Here is a 21,309-nt window from a genome sequence, read left to right as displayed (position 1 = left end):
CTGTCAGGATGGCATTGATCACCAAAGTGGGTAAAAAAAAAAAACTGTTCATAAAGTAGAAGTAAACAAATGCTATCTCATAGAATAACTTTGTCTTAAAATTCTGTTCATCACACATAATTCTCAGACTCAATCTTTTAGGAAATGGTTGTTTTTATAACAAATTTAAAAGCATTTATCAAAAAGAGATGACCACCCCCTTGTGCTAACTGCTTCAATGTATCTCTATCACTCAGTCAATGAAACCAAAATCTCACACTTCAAACCATTTCAGTTTAAAATAATTGAGTAAGATTCATCATTCGTTTTCTACCGTTTTGTCCCTTTCGGGGTCACGGGGCTGCCGGAGCCTATCCCAGCCACTTGTGAGGCAAAGGCAGGGTACACCCTGGACAGGGCGCCAGTCTGTCGTAGGGCCACTATCACACACACATTTACACCTAGGGACAATTTTGAGTTTCCAATTGACCTATGAAGCATGTTTTTGGACAGTGGATGGAAGCCGGGGACCCCGGAGAAAACCCACGCATGCACGGGGAGAGCATGCAAACTCCACACAGAAAGGCCCCCCATTGATGTTCTGTTTCAGGTCCCCCAGCCGGGACTTGAACTGGGGGCCTTCTTGCTGTGAGGCAACAGCGCTAACCACTGCGTCACCGTGCAGCCCTGATTGAGTAATTCTGCAGCATTTAAAGCAAATTGACAGCTTTAGAATGTGGGCTACAAGTAAGGAGAACTTCATAGAGAGTTGACATATTCACAAGCACAAAATAATTTTCTAAAAAAAAAAAAAAAAATTAACACAATAGATGTGTTTTCCATTTGGAAAATTTAGGTTTCAACTGCAAAAAGGCATGTAAATCATACTGACCTAATCATTAGATCGGACAATAAAAGAGAACAGAAAATAATATAATTGTTTCTGCAAAAAAAGCAACAATAAATCCAATTTACTTGCACCTCACACAATTTATTATATTTTGAGCTAAAAAAAAATAAAAAAATTAGTAATCAGTATCTGGCATCTAGTCACTTAAAAAGCAACAATAAATCTGTCACTTTCGGCTTACTTATTTAATCTGTTTTAGATGTCAACCTGTTCAAATGCTGGATTGGTTATTGTAATAGAAGAAGAAAAAAACTTGAGAGGCACCTGGTGTTGACTCAAATATGATGCCAAGCTGTCAGCAAGGGCCATCTGCACCCTCCCACACATCCTAGAGGAAACGACTAACCAGCAGAAATAAGTGGAAACACCTGTGTCAGAGGGTGTTACCACAGACTTCCTCAAATCCCCTAAAAAGCAGTTTGGTGCCACCATCTGGTTACTTTTGGTACTTCAACATTTTGGAGGAGAACATTCCACAACAGTGTTCAAGAAGAAACAAAACATTTTTTCTTTATACTGATATTTAATATTTAGACATGGGCCAACAGCCATTTTTACAGCACATTTTTGCATAATTCATCAATATCTCCTTGTGTACAATCACAAAACCATGACAATAAATCAATTTTTCTGTTTAATTTACAAGTGAAAAACCAGACAGGTTTTACGAGCATATTCTTTGTACAGTCAGCATACATCATCAGTAGTTATAGCTTTTCTTTAAATACCCCCCCCCCCCTCTTACCCCATCTATGATATTTTTACTCTAAAACTTTCTCTAGCTCTTTCTCAGCTTATTTTATTTTCTGCAATAATATCTGGACACAAAAATAGTATGAACCACCAACAAAACATGCAACATCCAGTGTGAGCACGTGTGAATTCTCTTGATCCTAGGAGTTCTGTGTCAGGCTCCGGTAAACGTTTGGTGTAAAGGGTCGGGGAAATTTTGAGACACACTTCATTTTGGTCCATCTGCTGTACAGCAATCTAAAGGAAAATCTGTCTTTTTACTCATCAAACACCTTTTGATTAATATCATTATTACTTTTTGACTGCTAAAAGACCTATTTCTCCCCAAATCCCAGTATTAAAAAAACCCAATGTATTTACAAAGTTGAAAACAGATTGGTGGCATCAGTGTGTGTGATCATGTGTAGGTTCTTGTGTGTTACGACACAGTTAAACGCTTTAGACAGCACTTGAATGAAGACATATGCGGTAGAGAAAATGCCACGCGTGGACTTGGAGTGGACACACGGACACTCACACATGATATGATGCACAACTTTAACTCAAACCGAACAGAAGCACACACTCAAAAACACATCTCAGAATTACTATCACTTTAGTCTGAATCTTATTCAATTTCAGTGTCTGGTTTTATTTTTATTTAAAGTGGGGAGTGCACAAAAATGGTTTTTTTTACCTTGATTCAACATTTTTCTGTGTTCAAGGGCAAGAAAAGAAGCTCAATTTTTGATATTCAAGCCATCTAAATGTTGTAAACAACCAACAGATTGTGTATAAAAAGAAATCTGTACACGTGTACTGTAAACAAATATGATACAACATATGAAATAGTCTGGCAGGTGTTAAAATAATCCAACATCACAAGTAAAAAAAAAAAAAAGGAAATCATTTTAAAATCATTTAGTGGAGGACAAGAAAACAAACTTGATGTTTCCCATCACATTTCTTGGTTAAGTCAAGATGCAGCTTGTACCTCTGAGCAGTGGAGGTTGCATAGAAACCACTCAATTTCTTGGAGTACTGTAATTAATTGATCTTTTTAATTGAAAGTCTTGAATGAACCAGCAGCAGTGTCTCTTGACTCTTCCCCCAAAAAATGCCCCTTTTCTGAAGACACTTCAAAGATAAAACATCGACACTTCAAAGTGAAAAACAGACAACCAAAATCATCGAATGAAGGCTAAAACAGTTGTGTAACAGCAGTTTTGTATCTACAGGTGACGATGGGGGTTTCCTCGCGCATGGCACATTTGTCTTGTTCGCTGCCACACCTGACGTCGCCGTGGTTTCCCCTCTCAACCCACCCCCTTTCCCCAAAGCTGAACAGAAGTCTCCACTTTGAGCAGTTTTACATTCTAAGCGGGAAAAAGTGCAAAATACCACAGTAGCGCGCGTTGATCAGTCGACTGCTCTGACTGACAGAGTGGAAATCTCACATGCTCTCACATTCTACGGGGGCGCCATGAAAGGAAGAAAACTTTTATGCCACAATCATCAAGACTCGATTGTCTGTGATAAACGTATCTATTTATACTCTATCTATGACACTTCACTATTTACAAAGTGAACCACAAGGGTCTTTTATTGTGCAGAGCAGATATGAGCACACATTATAATATCCAATATAATATCCAATTTAAAATGACTGTCCTGTTTATTGTTTTTTCATCAAATAATAATTCTTATTCGTTAAATTAAATAGTTCTAAATAAATCTTTTTTTTTGCTAATAAAATCAAAAACGTGCAGATATTTTTTACTTTTAAACTGGAATGCTAGGTAGTGTATTAGAAAATCTGTTTCCTTTAAGGGATTTTTTTTCAAAGGTTTTTTAAATAGGTGAAAAGAAAAGAAAGAATACATATATTATAATACAAAAATAAATAGAAAGTCTCTATGGCAGAACTCAAAACATCCTCAAAATGCTTTGTAAATCAAGAGTGTTCTGCATTGACGTGCCTTCGTTTGAATCATTATCATCTGAGCTAGTTGATTAGAAAGTACAAGTGTGTCTGTTCCCTGTATCTTCTGGAATGAAAGTTCCTTCTGTGTGTGAAGTGATGCTGTGGGTGAATGTTTGTGAGTTAAAGCGTGTAATACCTGGTTTTGATCCTTTGACCTCAGCACTTGTGTTCTCATGAGGCCTGCCTCCTGTAAACATGAGTCCTTGTAATCGCTTATCAACTTCCTGAAAGGCTGAAAAATCAGTCCAAACATCCAGATATAGAGCCCACGTTCTCCTCTTCCCACCCGACTCCTGTCCGTTCAAATTCCTCCAGTTCCCGCCTTTGATTTGCCCCCTCTAGGAGTGGATCTGGGCGGTGCTGGCGAGCAGCTTGTGCCAGCTCACCACGCGTTTGCGTAGGTCAATTTTATCCAGCCACACATAAGCCTCTCCGATGAGAGTCTTCTTCACAAACTTGCCACCGTTTGACACCAAGAAGAGCTGGTTTTAGGAGAAGAGAGGAGAAGAAACCTTACTGGAAAGCCACACTCCAGCAGCAATCTTTAATAATCGACCACCAGGTTTAAAATTACCTGCAGTGAGTGTCCGGTTGGGTTCATACAGAAGCGGAACGATTCGTTGAAGGATGGCTCCCGGTCGTGACGACACACTCTAGTCTTCTTCTTGATGATCCTCTTCTGGGTGGCGATGTTCACCACATACAACTTTACATAGAGATCTAAAGACACATACGTTTCAAACTTCTCATACCTCCAGTTTAATTCAGAACCAACAGTTTAGATCATGGTTATTTAAGCAAGCCATGCATTTGGAAAAGTCCCTGATCTTTTGGTCTCTGGTGTTGCACCAGATTGTTCGAAGTGGGCCCGGTAGCCCGGAGCCCTCTCATTAGTAGACTCTTCTGGCAGCCCAGAAGATCGCTCTTTTTCAAATGGTGTTTTTCATCTGCTCCTGATTCCTAATAATTTGAATACATTTATACTCAGAAGTGCAATTTGAAATCTAATTTTCTTTCTATATGTCCTCCATCATCAGAGAAATGCCACAAGAACATGTTAAAAAAAATATTTTTATTGAAGTGGGTCTTCAAAGTCTCTCAAGTAAGTTAGATAAAGGGTTTAAGTATTGATTGATGGAATCTGCCTAAACTCATAGGAAGAAGACTGTTGACCTTAAATTTATCCTCTTCCCCAAAAAGGAGAAAAAAAAGGAGAACGCCTTAAATGAAACTATGCCGAACTAAAATGCATCTGCTGAGACCTCAAACCTGTTTTTGTCTCCAGGTGCATCCATATTAAGCTGGTGTAGGAAGCAGATGTGTTCATATTAGATGTTGGAACTGAAATTACATCCTGTCTGAATCAGAAAGTTCTTTTTACTGTTAAAGAACTGAAACAAAAACCTGTTTATGATCCCAAAGCAGAACAAACTTCAGCTTTATTGTTTAGGGTCTGGGAAATGCTCTAAATGTCACCTGAAAATTCAAATTAAAGATGTGCAGGAAAAAAACAAAAACAATCCTATTCAAATAGATGCAGGTATCTGTGAACACAGGCAGCATAACCCTCCCAGATAACTGTCAAAAAGCCACAAAACATGTACTGCACAGCAACTTTTTTATTGTTAGTGGAAATTTAGCTTCGTCTGTGGGTCCCATCTGGAAGTAAATGCAAATCAAACAAATGGCAGACAGCTAGAGCACTAGCACGTATCCTTCAAATCACAAGGGAAGGCGCTGTTGGGCAGCAATCTGTGATTTCTGGGAGTAAGAGACAGCGTTGAGCACTATTTTGACATCATACAGTGATTTAGTTACATGAAATACCTATAACCATCAGAACATGGGGGAATTTCAGGTGTGTAGTTTTTGTGGGAGTTTTAAAAGGTCCCAGTGGGGGTTTTAGCCCTGCAAATACCGGTATACAGTTTTCAGGATTTTATTGGAAAAGTAGAATGTTTCACAAGACTATATTGGCTGAGAAACAATGTGACAACAGCATTTGTGGAATTCTAGAATGTGTATACCCAGACCTGTTGTCCATGTGGATTTCCCAGCTGTCTGTTTTTTAAAAATGTACATTTTTTTCATATTTACCAGGCAGGTGGTCTGGAGTCTTAAACTTATAAGTGATGTTGCGGCATTGAAGGATCTCGAGGATCAGGTGTTCCCCCTCTGTCTTCATCTCCTTCTTCAGGGCGATTTTAATCTCCCCCATTACCTGAGTTTTACCTAAAAACAAAAAGAATTATGAATCAAATACAAAAAAGAAATGGTGTCTGTGGAGTAAAAGTTTTACTAAAGTGATCTGTCACCTGATCTGTCTGTAAAATGTGCCATCTGTTCTCTTAGACACGCCCCCTAGTGGACATAAATAGTACTGCCACGAGAAACATCCTTCATCGCCCTTTATTTGTTTAAAATGAATAAGTTATGAAGCCTTGGCCTCTAGTTGCTGTGGCAACAAGAGGAAATTACAGCTGTGAGAGCTGGGTCAAAATATGCTGGCAAACACTAAATTTGGTCCATATCTATTTTTGTGTGCCGACTTAAATAATTCATTTTGAGGGGACATAAGCAACACATAAATAATACTTCAATCGGTAGGTTTTTTATAGTCATTGGTTTAAACATTTATACAATGTATATACATGGAGATATCCATATGTTGCTTTATTTTTTAAGCAAGTTTCAGCAATAAAAACAAAGAAAATTAAGAAAAAAAAAAATAGAAATTACACATCAGATCTATCAAATCTATTCAATTTATTCATTCATAAATTGATAAGAAAACAAGTAAAAGAAAAATGATGCCATTTTCTTGACATTGTAACTGTTCCTAATCAGATTCAGATAAATTTGCACCAACATATACAATACAGATATTTGACACAATGAATCTATTAAGGATGGAGATTGTCAAATAGAGTTTGGTTAATTGGTTAAAAGGGAATGGGAAGAAGAAGGAAACTTATAAAAGCCTTATGACCTACAAAATGAATTTAGATCACAGCTCAATGCCATTAGAAAAGGTAAATATAGTGCTGTGAGTTCACGAGTAATGTGTCCATGAATAAATCCACTTTGAAATGAGCACAAACATCCCAGCAGATGTTTGACTAACCTTCAGCATCACTGTGTACTGTTGATGATGACATCACATCTGTTCCGTTTGGGATTTTTCCCCTAAAACAAGAAAAAAAAAGGTTTACTTTAAAATCTTTAATATTTTAAACATGTTTGCAACTTTTTATTCACTGCAATCAAACATTTTCATACCACAATACTACCACATCTGTTCTAAGATGTAAAATTAGCAGTCTTCTCTATTTTCCAGTCTAATTAAGACTTCAGTTTTTCCTAATAACAAAGGGGACCCTCTTGTACTCAGAAGGTTAATTTACTTAACCCTGAAATATCATCTTGCTGCATGCCAAAAAATAAAAAATGCTCCAAAAACAAAATAAAAAATGAGAGAAGAAAAAAACAAAACAACACAGGGTTTAGTAAATTAGCACTATTCCATTTGTATGACATTTGAAATATACATGTTTGAGCCCTCTTTCTCAATAGCATAACCCAAACCTTCCTTAAAAACCCATTGTACATGACTTGGTCCATGTTTCTGCCCTATGGTTCGTTATCATTCATTCCACTAGGGGCAGTAGAGGGGCTTTTCCTGCTCATTTCTATTGTTATTATTTTTTTAAATGACAACCTACAGTGTTGAAAAAATGCAAAATTAGTTGATAATTATTTATTTGTTATAAAGTAGCAGCATTTTAAAACTTTGTCAAATGTGTGTCAGTGGGTACACAATGTGCTTCTTTCTTGAACACTCGTATCAATATTTTTCCATCTTAAACTAACATTTTTGTGTGCAAAAATTCACCATCATTAATACTATCTATATCATTCATTCATTCATTTTATATTCTTTTTTTTTCCCTTTTGGGGTCACAGGGCTGCCGGGGCCTATCCTGGGACACCCTGGACAGTTCGCCAGTCTGTCGCAGGGTAGAATGTCCTCAATCACACACCCATTCACTCTCACACCTAGGGACAATTTAGATTGACCAATTAACCTATGAAGCATGTTTTTGGATGATGGGAGGAAGCCGGAGAGAACCCACGCATGCACAGGGAGAACATGCAAACTCCACATGGAAAGGTCCCCCATTGATGTTCTGTTTCAGGTCCCCCAGCCGGGACTTTAACCGAGGGCCTTCTTGCTGTGAGGCAAGAGCGCTAACCACTGCTCCACCGTGCAGCCTATCTTTATCAATTAATTTTTGTTTTCTATCTATATCAATTAAAAAAATTCTGTGGATTTTATCGAAGGATTAAAAAAAACATCTTAATTCCAAATAAATCTCTCAGTTCTTTGATGTAGTGGTTAAGACCTTACCAAATTTTCCACCTCAGGACATTCATCACTCAGGTGATAGTGAAACCTGTTTTGTTGTGTAATCCCAGCAAGCTTTTAGGACAAATTTTTAAGTCAAGTTTGTCTTTGCAATGTTTTCTTGATTTTATTTGATTTGAAAGGATTTATTTACATATTTCATAAATTTTCTTTTTGTGTTAAATCCGCTTTTATTTGAATTGGTGTTAAAATAAATAAAACTGAACAAGAGAACAAGTGACTCACAATCGGGGCACCTGGAAGATGGCACTGTCCACCTCATTTGCCTCTTCCTCTTCATCCAGTAGACTGTAAGCACTTCCACTCAGTCCACTGTCTAATGAGGCTGCTGTAACCGGAGCATCCCCAGACCTGTAGCTGGAGCGCGCTGCACACACAACCAACACCAAAAACAGAGAGGAGGGGAAAAGCTTTGTCTCTGCTGAGTGCTTTTTTTTTACCAAAAAAAATGAAATAAGCTTGGCTCCACTGCAATGTATCACACACAAACTGGCATGAAGCACATGAACTAAACAGAGTCACTTGGAACACAGACAGCTTTAGACAGTACAGTGTCACATACTCATGTTGATGCAGAGGCAAAAAAAAGACATTGTTAGCGATCGCCATGAAATATTGCTATTATGCTAACGCCTCAGGATAAATATAGACTTGGTTTCATCAGAAAATAGTGCAAAATATTTTAGCTGAAGTGTTTTGGATGTTTTTTATCATCAGGCTGCATGAATGATGTGAGATGCGTGGATGCGATGCAGGACAGGATCCGTGCCGACACTGCTTTCTATCCGTGTCCTCCACACAATCCCACTCGCTGGCTGGCTCTTAAAGTTTCAGTGGGGGAGTCATGATGCAGGAAGACTATCTCACAGTGCACACATTTATCTTTTAAGACTGATTTTTTAATATTTGTGAAGGAAAGCAGAGGCGAAAGGGTGCTTGGTGTTTTTTCGTGGCTTGTAAGACTTTCCTCTTTGTTTTTCTGCAGGTGTGCGTTAGTAGCAATGCATCATTTCTTTCTTTCACTCTCTCCATCTGTGCTTCAGTCACACGACAGAGGGGTGGGGTGAGTCTTGAGGGCAAACGCTCACCTCCGGTGCTCCGCTGCCTCTCTTCTGACACAGCTTTCCTGAGGGTCAGGTGTCTGCCGTCTGCTCTGCTCCCTTTGGCTGACACAATCGATGGCAGGGCAGGCAGCCAATCAGATTGGGCCCTCTGAAGGGTGAGCACACCCACAACGCTGTGTCTCTGGTGTCTGAGTGGGAAGTGGGCTCTTTGGCCTGGATCAGTTCGTTTTCAGGGGTCAGACGTTGGAGTGTTGAGGAGGGGTTGAGGGGCAGTCAACACCAGAAAACAGAGGTCATGGGATCCCAGTTCAAGATGGATGGAGGGAGGAGCAAGATGGAGATTCAGAGAGCAATTTTTTTTTCTTTTCTTGTATCCTCACCATGGCAACCAGTGTGACTGCTACTCACATGCAGCCACAGTCTCTTGTGCACATTTGGCCCTCCCGCATTTCTCTAATGGGGCAGGGTGTGCAGCATCTACTGAGGTGCATTGTGGGTCTGGTAGTTGTTTAAATGAAAAGAGGGGAGGTGGGATTGGCGTAGAATGCATGCACAGCCATCTTTGTGAGGGGGTTTCAGAAAATTTGTTTTTTTCTTCAAAAGAAAAAACAAAGTAAAAAAAAATAAAAAAGGAAAAATTAGAAACCAAAGAGGTTTATGATAGGAAGGACGTAAATCAGTTTCTAACTGTGTTTTAGGTGAATTACAATGCTTTTACAGACACGTTGACATTTTTTTAAACCATCTTAGGTTCTAAATTGCAAAACACTTAAATTGTGGTGTTGGGGTTATAAAAATGTGGCAAAAATTAACTGAAAAATGTAGTTTCTTCTTGTTTTTTAACTTTTATTTTTAATTGAAGTAAAATTTAATTTCTCTTTACGTGTCAGTAATTATTGACCATACATTTTAGTGTAAACCTTTTTTATGGCTTCTATCAAGGCTTGAAATCATTTTTTTAAACTCGAATTGGCCTTTTTAAGTGCAATTGAATGCCTCTTTGGGTTGAGTAAAGGTCTGAAGAAGAATGGAGGTGCTGGCCACAAGCCCTTGTGATTCAATTCAGAGGTTCAGTGGGGGACACTTGACTCGCAGGATACAATGAGGGAGGACAACCAGAGAAAGTCAAAGTGTAAAAAAAAAAAAAGTCAGGGAGGGGGAGAAAAAAAACCTAACAGAAGGCAGAACAGATGAGTGTGAGGAGGCCATGCTGCGTGGGCTTCATTTGCGTCTTGGTTTACTTGGTTGGAGGCGTTGTGGTGGTTGCTGCTGAGACTGCTGTTGGGCTTCACTCGTTGCTATGGCAGCGCCTCCGCTGCTTCCATTGCTGCTGTCCTGACGGTGTTGCCGTGATGTGCTTTTGCTGGAGCGTGAAGTGCCGTGTGAGCGAGAGTGTTGGCTGTGTCCGTGGCTTTGGCTCTCGGACGAGGAAGGCTTGGATGTGCCAGGACTACTGTGAGATTTCTCGATAGTGGGCACCTGTGTATCTAAAACAACCAGATTCACCAAATTACCAAACAAAGCTGTCTTTCAATGTAGTAAACTCACAGGCTCTGACCTGCTGTTTAAATCCTCTGAAGTCACCGTTTTGGAAAATCTATTCAAATATGTGACGAATTTTTTGCTTTAATTTGATGTTATTTTGTCCTAATCAGAAGGAAACATTCAAAGCCTTCCACATCCCTCTCAGAGGAAAAGAGGAAAGCCAAGGTGGATGAGATACATGACATTATGGTAACCATGAAAACTGACCACGAGGAAGCAAAAAGCATCAAGCAGAAGTTAAAATGGGGGCAAAAACTGAGGAAGGCAGGTGAAACACACAATTGCAGAGACGGAAACAGATGCAGAAAGGCAGAGAGGCACAGGAACAGAGCTCAGAGAGGAGGGTTTTTTGGGAATGACGAGGATAAAACCAGGCGCCCAAAGGGCTATTTTATTTTTTCCTACCCTTGGCTGGATCTGGAAAGATCCCATGGCTTCGGCTTTTGGTGACGGATGATTTAGGGGAGTCCTGATTATCATGCACAGAGGCGGTGGTTTTCGGAGAAGAGTGCTGCGATGAAGGTTTGGAGGAGCCGTGTCGGCCCTGGCCTGAGTGGGAGCGTCTGTGGTGATCCCCCTCGCTCTGCTCCTTGAGGGGGATCCATCTAGGGATATTGTCCAGCTGGGAGGTATCCGAAAGGTTGATAAGTACCTGGGCAGCAAAGAGAAGATATATTATTGAAAAATATATTCAATAAACACTCAATTCAAGCTCTTTCAGTAAAAGTTGTTTACCTCTCCGAGGAAATCATTGGATGAGCCCTTGTCATAGTCCCAGACGCTCACCTCCAGAGTCTTCTTCCTCAGCTGCAACACACAAAGAAATAGTGGCAACAATATCTCCAAAATTGGAGATTCTGCACATTTTAACAGATCTATGTTGTCATTTTTAGTGTGGATTGAAATAATGGTACGGCCCATAACAGCAAAAGAAAGGAGCATTTCTGCGGATCCTCACCAAGAATCTTCCGGCTCCATCTTATGTATTACCTGCTCCAAATGGATGTTCTTATAGATGACCGTTTGGTTCCACTCAGGGTTGAGACTCTTTCCTGCGTGTTTGGATTTCCTCTTGTTCTCGGCGCTGCAGGGGACACAGCACAGCATACATGGAGTCGGTCACATTGCATTACTGAAGGTTTCTGAACCACAGCACTGTGATGGGCACAAGGTTTAGAGCTGGGCACAAGTGACACTCGAGAGAAAAAGGGTGAAGCACATTGTTTGGATGGTGATGATGCATGAGGCCTGCGTGCATGGCGTGTATGATGTCACAGCGTGCTGCAAAAAAGTCCATTCTGAGAGCAAACAGCATACAAAATGTATACCAGAAAGAAGAAAAAATGCTTAAGTATTACTTTTACTAGTTTTGAGCAAAGACATTGATGAAATTGTTCTTAAGATGGATGTTTTTTGCAGAGTTTAGGATTTTATTGAACACTGTGAGGCATGAGCACGTTTGTGGAGTTAGTTTGGAAAGACAAGGACGTTCTACTCTACAGTTTACTAGAAAGAATGACATGATAAGACACAGCAAAGTGACAAGAGCTTGTTTTGGGGGTAGCAGGGCATCAGGAGTCAGTATGATGTTGGGCGACATAATTAAAGGATTACAACATCACAGGGGGGGAGCACTTGTTTCAAATGTGTGAGGTTAAACACATTTAGAGACCTTTTGTTTCTGCAAAAATACAAGACAGTGCTTTCAAGGAGAAGGGAGTTAAGGAAAGTGTGGGCTGGCTAAAGGGTGAAGGAAGTTAGTGGGAGTTGAACCTTTACCCCATTCAACATGGCCATCATCTGACCACAGCAAACTTTAGACCAAAACAGAACCAAAGTGGGCAATTCACATACCTTGCATTCTGGACAACCATGACCTGACTGAGGGGTCCAGCATGCATTAAATTAGAGAACAACATACAGAAAGAATAGTCAGATGGGGGCGTGGGGGCATCATGGAACTGTGGGTTGTGAGCGCTCAAAGGAAGTGGACTTCAAATGTAGGTGTGAGTTTGAAAAAGGAGCAAAAAAAAAGTGTTGTGTGCAGCAGAGAGGGACAGGGAAGTGTCGTTTTTTTTTGGTAGAGGGAGTGCACAGGTGTCATGAAATCGTTGTTTGACAACCTGCAGTGTCCCCATCATTCATACTCAAAGATGAGTCCTTAAATCGTGACCTAGTTTCAAGTAGTGTTTCACTCCTTTTTATGGTTAAAGTCCAGCATTAGCTTAGGATCCTTCTGGGTTTCTTGCGTTCGTCATTCGTCGATGTGCGCAGATGTCTGTCGAGGGTTTCGGCCGATGGGTCTTTACGTGAATTCTGCTTTGAGCTGTTCTTACTTTTTGGTCTGTTGAAAATTATGCAGTTTATACTTATTTAACAAAGTTTATACGCAATTATTACATAAATCTTACGCAATTGTGCGCAAACTTTGCAAGATGCATACGCAATTTTGTGGCTTTCCTCGACTGTTCCATGTAGCAGACTTTTACCGCATGTACCACCAATGTGTAACTTTTACATTGCGTATACGGGGCACATATCACAATCAAATGAATTGCATATAAACAGCACAATAATCACACACGGTTCTTGTATATGTAGATTAACTTCTTTCTCTTTCGGCTTTTCCCATCAGGGGTCGCCACAGCGAATCATCCTTTTCCACCTCACTCTATCATGGACATCTTCTACCCTAACATTAGCCAACTTCATGTCCTCTGTTAAGACATCCATGTATCTCCTCTTTGGCCGTCCTCTTGCCCTCCTGCCAGGCAGCTCCATCTCCAACATCCTTCTACCAATATATCCACTATCCCTCCTCTGAACATGTCCAAACCATTTCAGTCTGGCTTCTCTGACTTTGTCGCTAACACAGGCAACATGGGCCGTCCCTCTGATGTACTCGTTCCTTATCCTGTCTAACCTGGTCACTCCTAAGGAGAACCTCAACATCTTCATCTCCGCTACCTCCATCTCAGCCTCTTGTCTCTGTCTCACTGCTACCGTCTCTAACCCATAGAGCAGAGCTGGTCTCACCACTGTCTTGTACACCTTTCCTTTGAGTCTTGCTGGCACTCTTCTGTCACACAACACTCCTGACACTTTCCTCCACCCGCTCCAACCTGCCTGCACTCGCCTCTTCACCTCTTTTCCACACTCCCCATCACACTGAACTGTTGACCCCAAGTACTTAAACTCCTGCACCTTCTTCACCTCAGCCCCCTGTAACCTAACGCTTCTACCTTGATCCCTCTCGTTCAGACACATGTATTCTGTCTTACTACGACTGACCTTCATGCCTCTTCTTTCCAGAGCAAACCTCCACCTCTCTAGCTGTTCCTCCACCTGCTCTCTACTCTCACTGCAAATTACAATGTCATCCGCAAACATCATTGTCCAGGGAGATTCCTGTCTTACCTCGTCTGTCAGCCTGTCCATCAGCATAGCAAACAAAAAAGGACTCAAAGCTGATCCTTGGTGTAGTCCCACCTCCACCTTGAACTCCTCTGTCTGACCTACAGCACATCTCACCACCGTCATACTTCTCTCATACATGTCCTGAACTACTCTGACATACTTCTCTGCCACTCCAGACGACCTCATACAGTACCACAGCTCCTCCCTCAGCACCCTGTCATACGCCTTCTCTAAATCTACGAACACACAATGCAGCTCCTTCTGTCCATCTCTGTACTTTTCCATCAACATTCTCAAAGCAAAAATGGCATCAGTGGTGCTCTTACGGGGCATGAAACCATACTGCTGCTCACAAATCTCCACCTTCTTCCTAAGCCTGGCTTCCACTACTCTTTCCCACAGCTTCATTGTGTGGCTCATCAACTTTATTCCTCTATAGTTGCTGCAGTTCTGCGTGTCACCCTTGTTCTTAAAGATCGGAACCAGAACGCTTCTCCTCCATTCCTCAGGCATCTTCTCACTCTCTAAAATCCTATTGAACAACCTCGTTAGAAATTCCACTGCTGTCTCTCCTAAGCACTTCCATACCTCCACAGGTAGGTCATCAGGACCAACGGCCTTTCCGCTCTTCATCCTTTTCAGAGCCTTCCTAACCTCATCCTTTCCAATCTCTGCTACTTCCTGCTCCACAACAACCACATCTTCCTCCCTTCTTTCCCTGTCATTTTCCTCGTTCATCAGCTCCTCAAAATACTCCTTCCATCTTTTCTGTACACTCTCCTGGGTTGTTAGCACTTTTCCATCTCTGTCCTTAATCACCCTTATCTGTTGCACGTCCTTCCCATCTCTGTCTCTCTGTCTGGCTAGCCTGTACAAGTCCTTCTCTCCCTCCTTTGTGTCTAGCCTGTCATATAGCTCATCGTAAGCTTTCTGTTTGGCCTTTGCCACCTCTCTCTTCACTCTACGCTGCGCTTCCTTGTACTCCTGTCTACCTTCCTCAGTCCTTTCTACATCCCACTTCCTTTTAGCCAACCTCTTCCTCTGGACGCATTCCTGTACTTCCTCATTCCACCACCAAGTGTCTTTACCGTCTTTCCTCTTTCCAGATGACACACCTAGCACCTTCCTACCTGTTTCCCTGATAATCTCTGCTGTAGTTTCCCAGTTATCTGGAAGCTCATCCTGACCACCCAAGACCTGTCTCAACTTCTGCCTAAATTCCTCACAAGTTTCTTCATTCTGTAGCTTCCACCACTTGGTCTTCTTTTCTGTTTTCCCTCTCTTCTTCTTCCTGACCTCCAGAGTCATCTTACACACCACCATGCGGTGCTGTCTGGCTACACTCTCTCCTACCACCACTTTGCAGTCATTAACCTCTCTCAAATGACCTCGTCTACATAGGATGTAGTCCACCTGAGTACTCCTACCTCCACTTCTGTATGTCACTCTATGTTCCTCTCTCTTCTGGAAGTAAGTGTTGACTACCGCCATTTCCATCCTCTTTGCAAAGTCCACCACCATCTGTCCCTCCAGATTCCTTTCCTTCACACCAAACCTGCCCATCACCTCCTCATCACCTCTGTTGCCCTCACCAACATGCCCATTAAAGTCTGCTCCAATAACAACTCTCTCTCCTCTGGGGATACTCTCTATGACCTCATCCAACTCACTCCAGAATCTCTCCTTCACTTCTAACTCACAGCCAACCTGTGGCGCATACCCACTGACTACATTCACCATCACCCCTTCAATTTCTAACTTTAGGCTCATCATCCTGTCTGAGACTCTTTTCACCTCTAGAACACTGTTTACAAACTCCCCCTTCAGAATCACTCCTACTCCGTTTCTCTTCCTATCAACACCATGATAGAACAGTTTGTATCCTCCTCCAATACTACGTGCCTTGCTGCCCTTCCACCTTGTCTCCTGCACACACAGTACATCTACCTTCCTTCTCTCCATCATGTCTGCCAGTTCTCTGCCTTTCCCTGTCATTGTGCCAACGTTAAGAGTCCCTATTCTCAAACCTATGTTCCTGCCTTTTCCCTTCTCTCTCTGGCCACGGGCCCTTCTGCCTCCCCTCTTTCTTCCACCAACAGTAGTCAAATTTCCACCGACACCCTGTAGGTTAACAGCATCGGTGGCGGTCGTTGTTGACCCGGGCCTCGACCGATCCGGTATGTCTAAAGTGTTGTGGATGATTCGCATGGTTATTTTGGCAATTTTTACGCCGGATGCCCTTCCTGACGCAACCCTCTCTATTTATCCGGGCTTGGGACCGGCACAGAGGCAACTGGCTTGCAACCCCTGTGGCTAGATTGTATATGTAGATTAACAGTACGTGTTTTTTTCCTTTTTTTTGTAGTTCTTCCATGGTTTTAAAGTGGTGCATTCATGATACTTTTGGGAAAATTTCACGTAAAGACCACACATTTTCTTACTTTTTTTTCACATACATTCACTTATGACCAGTTTTCATCCATGCAATATGCGCAAAATGTAGGTAGTGACTGTGAAACAGCTTTTACGTTAGTGTCTGCTATCCTCAACGCTTCTGCTCGCCTTTTGCAAATTTTCCCAAGAAATTCCTTGGCACAATCGCTTTGCAAATATTCTGGGAATGTTTAAAAATCCAGACAGATGGTCACTCGTAAGCACAAAGCAGGTGTTTGAGTTTGAAGCAGCACGTCGTCAGGAAGTGCAGCTGGTGTGAACTTTACAGGAGGCAATATGGGAAAGACCTCAAATCAGAGTCAAATGTATGAACTTTGACTATTTTCTCATATTGTTTGCATGTCTAAATGGTTGTTGCAGAGTCATTCTGATGGTCTATGTCCTTGATTTTACTGTTCTTGGTGGGATCATAGTCACATCTGTGCTATGCTTTTTTATTAATTCATTATTAATTATTCATTAATATGCCAAATTCACTGACTAAAATCACAACATTTTCACAATAAATATACCTAATAAATATGATAAAAGAGAAAATATTAAAAGAAAACAAAACAGAGAAGTTTATTATTTCAAATTTTCACAATCCTTTGACATATTTTAAAAGACTAGACTTAAATTTGCAGGGGTCAGCAGTGAAAAAGTCAAGGTGAGGATAGGAAGAGATAAAATCATTTGCCGACATACAAATTTGACAGACAATGAAGAGATCTTCCTGTTTTTTTGTTTTTTTCAGGGATACTCATCCTTATTTCTTAGTTTGTTGAAAAAAGTTTGTCGAATCGACACGATCTGCCTCCTCAGCACTTCTCAGTCTTGTCATGACCAAGAAGTCAGGGACATGACTGAGAAGTAGACGGCAGCGTCAAGCATTCAAATCCTGCTCTGCCCTCAGTACAATTGATTTGCAGAAAAGTTGGTTCACTGCCCAGACAATCACTTTTTCTTTCTTTCTTGTTGCACAAAGCTTGTCTTCTTAGTCACCAGGACCTCCATGTGGTTGCCAGGAGATCTTTGACGCAGCTGTCTATGTGAATTGCAGTTGACGCTGAAAGTCTGTTATTGCTTGTGCAAGGCCTGTGTGCATGATGTAGCAGCGTGCTGCAAACACATGTGCACAGATGTCAGTTTGTTAAAGCCTCATGGTCGTGTATATCTCTCAGTGGGGGCTGCCTGGCAACAAACCAAAGACCTGGGAGTCACTTCTAATTTCTTTTATTCAACGTGATTAATGGAACAAAAAAAAAAAAACTTCTGGAGGGACCTTAGCTCATCCAGGAGAGTAGGTGGGAGAGTCAATTGCATTACATTGCAATCATGGCGAGAAAGGAGCTAAAGGGGAATGAGGGAATGTGGATCGTATTGCAAGGAAAAATATGAGGGCCATTGATTTTCACTGCACTCCTGCACCAACACACCAACAGCTAATAGTTCAGGTAATGTGATTTTTCATGTCGTCCTGCGGCGGGATAAGACTGGCGAGACGCGTGATGGGACGTTTATTTGAAAAATTTGAAAAAAAGATTTGATGGGCTTTCTGTGTCTGGTGGTATGGAGCTGAAATAAGAGCATGTGCTGCACATCCGAAGATGTCATGGTCTTTTTAAAATCAATTGCAAATCGATTTTAAAATGAATGGAGAGAGCAGTGGCCTGAGCAGCATTTATAGCAGATTCTGGGCCCTTATTTATATTTCGCACGGCTTAAATCTAGTTTAAAAAATATAACAAGTCCTTCTATTTTAATAAAAAAACACAGATTTATCTAATCTCTTGACCAACCCTGTTGCTCTACTGAAGAAGGGCTTCCAGTTTCCCCTTTTATGACTCACCCTCTACCCGGTAGGAGATAGACTTTTACAAATGGGTCAGAGTAGCCGTTGTTGTCCCGCGGCGCAAGGTTTCTGGCCTGCAGCACGTGAACAATCAAGTTGCCGAGCTGCTTGTCATAGTGGATTTGGAGCTAAGAAAAGAAACATAACTAAATTAGAATGGATTCAATACACTTGAGGAGAAAAGCAGCATCAGAAGCACCGGGAAAGATTGTCTAGGTTGGTTCAGCCAGAGCTTTAATAGAAACTTCGTTTTTTCCTTTATGAAGGCTGAGGAAGCAACCAAATACCAAGCAGTGTATTCCATTCTGATGGAAATTGTGTTCAGGGTGATAATAACATGTTCTTCTGCCATTTTGCTCATAATGGAGGACATACCTGTATTTATATAAGATCAAAATTGCATTTCTGACTATTTCTTTACTCAAATAATTGTGAATCAGGAGCATATAAAAAATATCTGTTGGAAAAAGCTTGTAGATGTGATGTAGAAACTACCATCTGACATTTTTTTGTTGCAACAGTGATGTTAGGTTGGGGATGTGAGGGGCAGTAAGCCTGCAGAAGAGCGTGTAAGCAGATGGATAACAGGAAATGGGGGTAGGCTTACTCTGCCCTCTGATGAACTACTCCTGTTCTACAGAAACTATGTCCTAGAAAATGACATGTTTTTTTCAAGTTTTGGCTAAAAACGGCATTATTGTAATTTAAAAAGCATTGCGAATGTTTTTCAGAGTGGGTCTTTAAGGACCTGTGATTGCAGCTGGAACTCATTTTAATTGATGTTGCCTTAATTTTGTGAAAATGCATTTCTGTTTGAGAAATCAGAGTTTCATTTTACAGACCTGGATCTCTCCAGAAACAGGATGGGACTGGATCTTCATTCCCTCTGCAGTCTGAAGGAGACCAAAGCTTAGACTGTGCTACCAAAAAATCTGGATCATGTGTTTAGCAGTGGGTGTATGAAGCATACTGTACACAACATATAGTTCTGCGCTGTGTTTGATTTATCGCTCAAGGCAAAAGTCACAAGTTCAGCTATAATTAAACACAAGTTTTCACTTCAGATTAATAAAAAAAATCTAACCTCTCTGTTATGTCTACACATAATTTTGAAGAAATTAAAGACTGAATATATGAATATATGGTGTAGATCCACAGACTACAAAACATGCTTATTTGGCAGCTACTTAATGTTTTTTCTTTTTTCTTTTTTTTTATTCAAAAGAAGACAGGACGTGCCTTGCTGCTGTGGCGTTTTTTGCTGATGGAGGGGGAGCCTGGCTGACCGGGGCTGGAAGTTGCGGAAGTGGGGGCGGGTAGGCTGGATGAAGACGTGGATGAAGGAGCCTGCTGCTGGGAAACTTTCTGCAGCTCAGCCGCCAGCTGTTTCGGATCAACACCTGGAGACCTGGGCGGTCTCTCACCTGTAAAGATTACGCTCAGATTAATCCCAGCGTCAGTCCAATTCTTTTGTTTTAATCTCTGCTCATTTTTGGAAAACATGCAAAATTTGAGAGTATTCCTAGCAGTTTATGGTGTTTAACAACCTTGCAGTGCAGCTACAGCTTTTTTATCGTTTTTTTAAATCAAAATAAAAAACAATATTAGTTAAATATAACACTGATTTTTAACCCGTCGCCAACATTTCCAAATTATTAATAAACTTTGCAAAAACCTGTTTTTTTGTTTGTTTGTTTTTCAAATCAGCTTTTAGGTTTTAACGAAACCTAAAAGATACAACTAAGCTAATCTATGAACTAAAGAGAATCGGAAATGAAAAAATGGTTTCAAACACTAAAAGTAACCCCAAAAAAGGGACAGATACCAATAAGATGTACTTTACCTCATAAGCCTTAATTTTCCTTCAGATCCATCAATTTTTCAAAATAAAATAAAAATGTTTAAGGAAACAATAACTCAAAGACACAAATTAAAAAATTCTCATCAGGCTTTTATAATAAGGTTAGCAATATTATAAAATACTCTATTGTGGTTTTGTTATCATGTAGATTTGTCTAGAAAGGACCATGCAATGACAAAAATAATTTAAAAACAGAATAATCTAATTTAGGAGGATAATGAACCATTCCTCACCTTTGCTGTGTTCCTGAAAGTCCAGGTGTTGGGAACCCTCAGACTCAGTCAGCATGTTGAGGTCACTGAAATGTAAAGGTTAACAAGACATACAGAAGCAAAACATCTAGTAGGACTAATAAGAATAGACAGAATAAAACAAATGATTCCGTTTGGTATAAGAAAAATTCTTAAAATGGTTTATTATAGGGACCCAAAGACCCCCAAAATACTGGACATGAAAAAAGACAATTTAAGACATAAGATGAAATATGTAGTCTACAATTAATACTTACAGTCTGACGCACACTTCTGCCTCATTACACAATTGCCCAACAAGCCCTTGTACTTCCTCATAGGTTTTCCCCGTCAGAAAAACGCCATTCCACTCCAGGACTTGCATTCCTATAAAAGGTTTTGCACACAAACCCACTCAGAGAAAATGCTTTAAAAAAAATAAAACTTTTTCTAAAAACATATTTGCATATGTGTAAGAAAGAAATGAACAGTTTTAATCAAATTTCACCAAACTTAACCCCTTAGAAATGGGAAGAGAAAAAAAGACTCAAAACTGCAATGGCACACAACTGTTTGAATTTCTGCCTTCAGTTTCCAGAAATGAACACAGCAAACACACTGCACCCTCCACAGCACACCCTGCACTCTGGAAGGACTTACACAGCTTGAAGCAGCTCATCAGGACGTTTCTTTGTTTGCGATGACACTCTCGAACTGCAAGTGTTTGAGTGACAGGAATGATGCACTGCAGTCACAAACTGATGAACAGGTTTTCATTTGAATTGAGGCAGCCGACAATTTTAGAGTAACAGCACAAAAGCGCTTTCTTTGCAATTACAAGCAATGCATTTGATTCAACATTTTCTTGATTAA

The 21,309-nt window shown here is 40.7% G+C and overlaps 1 protein-coding gene across 9 annotated transcripts in view; it reads right to left on the bottom strand.

Annotated features, from left to right (window-relative positions):
* Positions 1-1,392: 1,392 nt before the first annotated feature.
* The window catches only part of LOC101155978 (protein piccolo), a 55,304-nt gene continuing 35,387 nt past the window's right edge, over positions 1,393-21,309 (bottom strand). For 4 of the 9 annotated variants that reach the window (XM_020714293.2, XM_020714295.2, XM_020714296.2 and 1 more), the window contains 15 exons: positions 20,715-20,823; positions 20,440-20,504; positions 19,585-19,769; positions 19,188-19,238; positions 18,343-18,473; positions 12,495-12,521; positions 11,631-11,724; positions 11,376-11,447; positions 11,046-11,292; positions 9,120-9,308; positions 8,257-8,398; positions 6,730-6,791; positions 5,703-5,837; positions 4,180-4,325; positions 1,393-4,087 (listed from right to left, as the gene is read on the bottom strand). In XM_020714293.2, the coding sequence (XP_020569952.1) occupies positions 3,944-4,087; positions 4,180-4,325; positions 5,703-5,837; positions 6,730-6,791; positions 8,257-8,398; positions 9,120-9,308; positions 11,046-11,292; positions 11,376-11,447; positions 11,631-11,724; positions 12,495-12,521; positions 18,343-18,473; positions 19,188-19,238; positions 19,585-19,769; positions 20,440-20,504; positions 20,715-20,823 (1,799 nt within the window). In that variant the 3' untranslated portion in view covers positions 1,393-3,943. Of the gene's footprint in view, positions 4,088-4,179; positions 4,326-5,702; positions 5,838-6,729; positions 6,792-8,256; positions 8,399-9,119; positions 10,583-11,045; positions 11,293-11,375; positions 11,448-11,630; positions 11,725-12,494; positions 12,522-18,342; positions 18,474-19,187; positions 19,239-19,584; positions 19,770-20,439; positions 20,505-20,714; positions 20,824-21,309 lie in introns of those variants that run through there. The other 5 variants (XM_020714301.2, XM_020714298.2, XM_020714294.2 and 2 more) reach the window with 4 other exon arrangements.

Source organism: Oryzias latipes, chromosome 23 (genome assembly GCF_002234675.1).
Source record: "Oryzias latipes chromosome 23, ASM223467v1".
Classification (NCBI taxonomy): domain Eukaryota; kingdom Metazoa; phylum Chordata; class Actinopteri; order Beloniformes; family Adrianichthyidae; genus Oryzias; species Oryzias latipes.
The sequence above is the reverse complement of the archived record's forward strand: the minus strand, read 5'-3'. Positions and strand labels throughout refer to the sequence as shown.